Below are 6,485 nucleotides of genomic sequence, written 5' to 3'. Positions count from 1 at the left end.
GCAAGAATGGAGACTAAGCATTGTCGTTCCCAATACTCTCAACATTATGCACATGTAAAGCTTTCCAAAGAGGCCTCACTCAACAAATAATGATGGTTTAAAAAGGAGGTATGGGTTTTGGGAGTGGAGTACCACTTGAGTTTGTCAAGAAGATTGGTAAAAAGGATGGGACAACTCAAGTGTGTATATCCATGACTTAGTACACAAGGGACCATATGCAAGAGACATTAAAACATGAGCTTGCTTCAAAGAGAGAGTATCAACAGTCAAATGAGTTTCAAGAGGAGCATTCAAGGCGCGAAGTTTACAAGCTTTCCAAAGGGTGCTCAAGCTACTTGTCATGATTACAAAGGTCAACAAATTCAGTACTTAGCATGAACTCTTTACAAGGTTTAAATCCCCCTAATGCATGAATGCAACCTATATGCTTCTTGACTCAATCCTAAAAATGCAAATGATGCAACTAAATGATTCTTTTTGTGTTTTTCAAATTTTTTTAATTTTTTTTTTGGATTTTTCTATGCAAATAAGAATGTAATATGCAATGCATGAGACTCAAAATCATGAAAACAAACATGATCAAATACTTGGTACCTCCCCCACACTTGAATCACACAGTCTCTGTATGAGTGAGAGAGAGACACCCAAAAGAAAACTAAAATGCAGAGAAAAACTGGTATATACAAGGGTAAGGTAGTGGAGTGGTACCTCAAATGGAGAGTGGAGAAGGGGGGTCCTTCCCACTATTAAGAGTGATGGTCAGGACCTGAGAGAGGAGCTCTTAAAGCTTGATTGGATCATCTTGGAGCTCATGAGTGATGATGGCCCTTGCACTTGAGAATGATGTAGTCTTTCCTTTACATCTGATCTTGTACTCAATAGCTCCATCCTTAAGCTTCATTGGGTGAAGAGTGAGAGTGTGTGGCAGTGTATCAAGAGGTGGAGGGTGAGGTTCTTTCATCATCTTCTTCTTGACATGAGTAGCCTTTGTGGCTCTACTCACCTCCTCCTTTTTAGCACTTTCCAAGTGCTCATCACACATCTCTGTAGAGGACTCTCCAGCAAGAGTTTATTTCTCAACATACAGCACTTCAGCCTTTGGTTTCTCAATGGATGATGCTTCACAAGTGATTGTTCCACAATACACAGACTTCATCTCTAGGGACTGGAGAGGATATGAGACAGCTTTGTTCACTTTGAGGAGTGTGACCTTCTTGTTATCAAAGTCTATGCAAGCTCCTACAATTGTGAGAAATGGAGTGCCAAGGATGAGTGGGAACATCTTTGCAGTTGCCATCTTTAGGACAGTGAGGTCAACAGGGATGGTGCATGCTCCAATCTTCATAGGAAAATCCTTGATGAGACCAATTGTGGTTGTAGAAGAAGAATCCCCAAACTGTAGTAAAGATCTGGTTGGCTTCATGCTCTCAATCCCTAGAGTTTTTACCATCTCTATAGAGATCACATTCACACTTTCACCAGAATCAACAAGAGCATCATCAAAAGTGAGCTTACCAAGGGAGCAAGAAAAGGTAAACATCCTCTGGTGTTCTTGTTTAGGGAGAGACTTTGGTGGGACTTGTGGGTCAAGTTGCAGAGTAGAGAAGTCCAGGAGCTCTGCTACCTTATCTTTGTGAGTTAGAATGTCCTGGATGAGCATCATTTGTACACGAGCCTCTCGCATACCCGAGATCTCTGGAAGCTTTACCTCAACATCACTAAGATCTTTCCTGAACTTGGAGATGACCTTCTTCTGAGCTTTGGTGAGGACCCTCTGTGGAAATGAGAGTTTATCATAAGGTGACTGCTCAACCTCAGTGGTGTCCTCCTGCGTGACCATCTCAACCTTGTGTCCATCTCTCTTCACAACCTTAGCTGCAACCAGCTTGTATACTTTCTCCATAATCTTTGCCCCACTTGTTGTCACAATCTGTTGCTCAACCTGTCCAATATCAGTTCCAAACACCAATTTTTCAATCTCATCTACCTCTTTCTTGTGCTCATTCAGCTCAATCTCTGAAGAAGTAGTAGAGAGGGTAACATTGCAGTACTTTGTGGGATTTTGGTCTGGTTTCCCTGGTAGAGTTCCCATTGGCTGCTTGGAGGTGGAAGCCATAGAAGCAAACTGATTCTCTAAAGTCTTGACTGTAGAAGCAAGGTGTGAGAATTTGTTGTTCAGATCAGTGTAGATCCCATCAATCTTGGAGTGAAGGTTCTTCAACTCATAACCTACATGCTTCTCACTTCTAGTCTGAGACTCTAATATTTGCTTCAGTAAGGCATAAGTGTTGCTCTCTTGAGGAGCAGAGGAGCCAATTGAAGGGTTTTGCTGAGACTGATAGCTGCCTTGCTGGTTGTTTCTAGGCTGATAACCACTATGTTGGTTGTTGAGATAGGATTTATGCTGGTAGTTGTTGTACTGAAAGTTGGGCTCCTTTTTGTACCAGCTACCATTGCTATTAATGAAGCACAATTCCTCTTGGCCTTCCAAACCTTCAACTTCATTGACAGTAGGTGGTGTCTCTTGCTGTGGGTTACCAACAAAGTGAACCTGCTTTTGAGTAGCTTTATCAGCAATGAGGATGTCAATCTTATCCTGTAGAGCTTTCAACTCCCTTCTTGTTTGTTTGTCATCTGTTCTATTGGCTCTGTCATGATCTCCACTGTAGACTGCATCACTCTTAACCATGTTGTCAACCAGCTGCGCTGCTTCTCTCTCAGTTCTGTCCAAGAAGTTCCCATTGCTTGCAGTATCCAATCTGGCTCTGTACTCAGGGAGAGCACCTCTATAGAATGTACTGAGCAAAATTCCCTTGTTGAAACCATGGTGTGGACACTGAGCTAGGTAGCCATTGAACCTCTCCCATGCTTCATTGAATCATTCCAAGTTCTTCTGTTTGAAACCAGATATCTCATTCCTGTAGTCAGCTGTCTTAGAAGTAGAGATGAACTTTTCTAAGAAAGCATTCTTGCAGTCATCCCAAGTGGTGATGGAGCTGCTTAGCAGAGACTTCTCCCACTGACGTGCCTTGTCCCCCAAAGAGAAAGGAAAAAGCTTGAGCTTGAAAGCATCCTCTAATACACCATTGGTTTTGGATAGGCCACAGTATCTATCAAAGCTGTCCAAGTGGTCGAATGAGTTCTCTGCAGCCAGGCCATGAAACTTGTTGTTCTCAATCTGGTTCAGCAATCCTGACTTGATCTCAAAGTTGTTTGCTGCCACAGCTGGTACTCTGATTCCTAACAGTTGACCGTTGTTGGTCGGACGGTCATAAGCACCAATAAGGCGAGCTGGTGGTTGTGGGTCAGCCATGTCAATGTTCAACCCCTGTGTGTGAGCTAGCTGTTTTTCTTGTCTTCTCTTTCTAGCACACTCTCTCTCTAAAGCTCTGATGTCTTCTGCTCTTGGAACTGGGTTTGTTGGACCCTTGCTCCTCAAGCGCATACACCTGTAAATCAAAAGTAGGTGAAGAAAAAGAATCAGTAACCAGCGAAAATAAAAATGACTTAGTCTCAAACAAGCTACTAAATCTCAATGTTTAAATCTACTCAGAATTTGGCAACGGCGCCAATTTGATGTTAGGAGTTTTGAGGCTCCTAAGACAAATGATGTAGTATAAAAGATTGTCAAACCAATTCTAAGGGATTTAAAGCAATGAGAATGCAAGTGCCTATTTAATCTAAGTGCAACCAGAGATTTGAATGATTTTAAATTACTACTAATGATTGAATGCACTAAAAGAATGATACTTTCTTAACTAATGGAAAAGAGAACTCATGGGTGTAGGGAATTTGACCTTGGGTGATCAAGTTTCGAACTAAGAAATGCAAATGATCAATCAAACTATCAACCTTAAGCCTAAACACAATTCTAAGCAAGCTCTATGTCTAGATGAATGCTCATTTGCAAACACATCTCAAACATCAAATGTCTTTGGTTGAATAATATGAAAGCAATCATTAAGAACAAGTTCAATAACTATCTTAGCATCTTTAACAACAAATGTCTTTGGCAAAGTACACTAAAAGCTTAGGAGAGTTGTTTCATACATTTCATCAAACACCTTTTGGGTGGGAAAAGCCTAATGATCAACTTTTAAGTAGCTAACTCAAAATATGCATTATGAATACTCTACTAGCAAGGAACAAGAATGATCTACACTAAAACATCCTAGAACTAGCCTAATCACTCTTAATCTTCCTAACCCATGAATTCAAAAGGTGATTACTCACTAATCTCCAAAATTCCTCTTAAACCCATGGTGGTTTTCAGATTAATCATGTAGAGAAATAGATAAGAAATCAACAGAAATACAAGAACATAACAAATCAAAATCTAAAAGAGATGAACTTTTCTTGAGAGTTTTATGTTCTTCCAATGAAAAAAGATAGATCTGCCTCCATAGGCTTACAAAGTACTTAAACTTAGGTTTAGAAGTCTAAAAACGTGCATAACAAATTGCAAAAAGGTCCTTGAAAAAATATAAAATCGTGCAGCAGATAACGCGGAGCGACCTCAGAGGGTCACTCCAGGAAGTCGCTCTGGGGTTGGGAGCGACCTTGGGGGGTCGCTCTGCTCCAGCCTCCATTTTTGTGTCTCCGGGCGATGAGAACGCGAGCGACTTAGGTAGGTCGCTTTGGTTGGGAGCTACTTTAGGGGGTCGCTCCAGGAGGTCACTCTGCGGTTCTCTACCAGGATGGATATGCCTCTAGTAAATTGATCATAACTCCTCCATTACATCTCCAAATGACTTGAAACCACTTCCATTAGAAAGCTAACTCAATTTCCAGTTTCTCCACCAAATCTTAGCAACAGAAGATTTCTCTAAGACCTCCATCCATGCTCATCTTTCAATTCCTTTTTGATCACATTGCTTCCAAATGTCTCCAAGAACTCTATGTAGTGTCCCAATACCTAATAAAGACTTATGTATGAAAAATGCAACCTAAACATATCTAAATATTATTTTATATGATGAAAATACATATAAATGAATAGCTAAAACAATGTAAATATGCAAGATATCAATAATACTGAAATTTATCAAAAATAATAATAATAATAATAATAATAATAATAATATAGACAACAACATATTCTATAACTACAAAATTTCGTAGTTGAATGATTCTGCCTATTTTTCATCCACATAATTATGTAATGATTTATTTTAACATCGTGAAATATTGTAAAAAAACAAAACATTATTCGGTGAATCATTTTGTTATTCACATGACGAAAAAGCTATGAACATATGACACTGACATTGTGTCATATTTATTGTAGTAGTTTTCATTACATGATCATACATGTATCATGGTATTTTTTTGGTTCTTCTGCAAAAAAAAGAAAACTTTCTAAATGATTTTTTTCTGTAATTTAACCCCCATGTCAAAAACTCACATGTCAATCTTTGAAATTGTAGTCAACCCGTAATATAAGACATTCATTGGTGTATCCGGTGTTAAATATTTACGAAAATCAAAAGTATGTAGTTTTGCCACCAATTTTGAACAAACAATCTTTATATTTAAATATGAGTTCCTTCTCTCAGAGCTCCACGTCATCAAATAATGCAAGGTGACTTCTAGCTCTTCAGTGGGCGGTGAAGGACATGATCAACACTCGCCAACAGAGGATCATCTTTGAATCCTCTTGTGCTCTGGCTAGAGACACGTTCTTAAATATCTAAACATGTATGGAGCACATCCCCATTATAAATGACATCAAACATATGTTGTGTTCTCTACTGGAGTGGAGCTTCCATCACTGTGATCAAAGGAAGAACACCATTGCGCATGATATTGCGGTGAGTGTCACGACAGAACATCGCTACCAGTCTTATATAGCTTCAGGGGCACCATGTTTGCTATCACGTCGAGTAGATGCGGAAGCTGCTATATAGACGGTCATGAAGTCCAACCTCCATAGGTTTTTCCTTGTAGATGTCTACTGACATCCTTTTATCTCTTGTTTTTTCTTTTTCCTTTTGGTTTTTGTTGCTTTTTGGGAGTTTTCCTCCTCTAAATCCTCATGGGAGTTCTTTTGTGAACCTTATATGGTTCTCTTGAAATAAATTCAATCAGTGTTAAAAAAAAAGACAATTTGACATGTTTTAACTCTTCTTTTTCTTTTCATTGTTGGTTTCTGTGCAGTTTTATTTCACTCCATCTTTCCTCACGAAATATGTTTAAAAATTTAATCTAATTCTTATGCAATGTATTCTTTACTTTTTTCAGTTCTCTGAATCTATAGTGTATAATTAATCATTCCATTTTCCACAATCATATTAATACAAAAACTTGGCAGATTAAGATGGCAAGCTCCTCTGTGTCATTGTGTGTCATGAGTCACGTCCCCTTAGACAAGTTGCTTGGGGTACAAAAGAGGGAAAAAATGTCTAAACATGAACTTTATCCGTCTTGGTTATTTCTTCTCGGACTTTATAGTAGTGTGTATTCCATACCGAATTACATAAAATTTT

At 39.0% G+C, this 6,485-nt stretch overlaps 1 protein-coding gene and 1 non-coding gene across 2 annotated transcripts; one reads left to right on the top strand and one right to left on the bottom strand.

Annotated features, from left to right (window-relative positions):
• Window positions 1-1,069: 1,069 nt before the first annotated feature.
• Window positions 1,070-2,689, bottom strand: LOC130495681 (uncharacterized). The gene is made up of 3 exons (XM_056987135.1): window positions 2,445-2,689; window positions 2,245-2,375; window positions 1,070-2,145 (listed from the first exon to the last, which is right to left on the bottom strand). The coding sequence occupies exons 1-3, from the start codon at window positions 2,687-2,689 to the stop codon at window positions 1,070-1,072; spliced, it is 1,452 nt and encodes a 483-aa protein (XP_056843115.1).
• A 130-nt stretch (window positions 2,690-2,819) lies between these two features.
• LOC130497187 (small nucleolar RNA R71) lies at window positions 2,820-2,927 on the top strand. The gene has a single exon (XR_008936198.1). It is a non-coding gene; the product is annotated as a small nucleolar RNA R71 (small nucleolar RNA).
• Window positions 2,928-6,485: the final 3,558 nt, after the last annotated feature.

The sequence above is a fragment of the Raphanus sativus genome, chromosome 6 (assembly GCF_000801105.2).
Source record: "Raphanus sativus cultivar WK10039 chromosome 6, ASM80110v3, whole genome shotgun sequence".
In the NCBI taxonomy this organism is placed as follows: Eukaryota; Viridiplantae; Streptophyta; class Magnoliopsida; order Brassicales; family Brassicaceae; genus Raphanus; species Raphanus sativus.
This window is presented reverse-complemented; position numbering and strand designations above follow the sequence as displayed.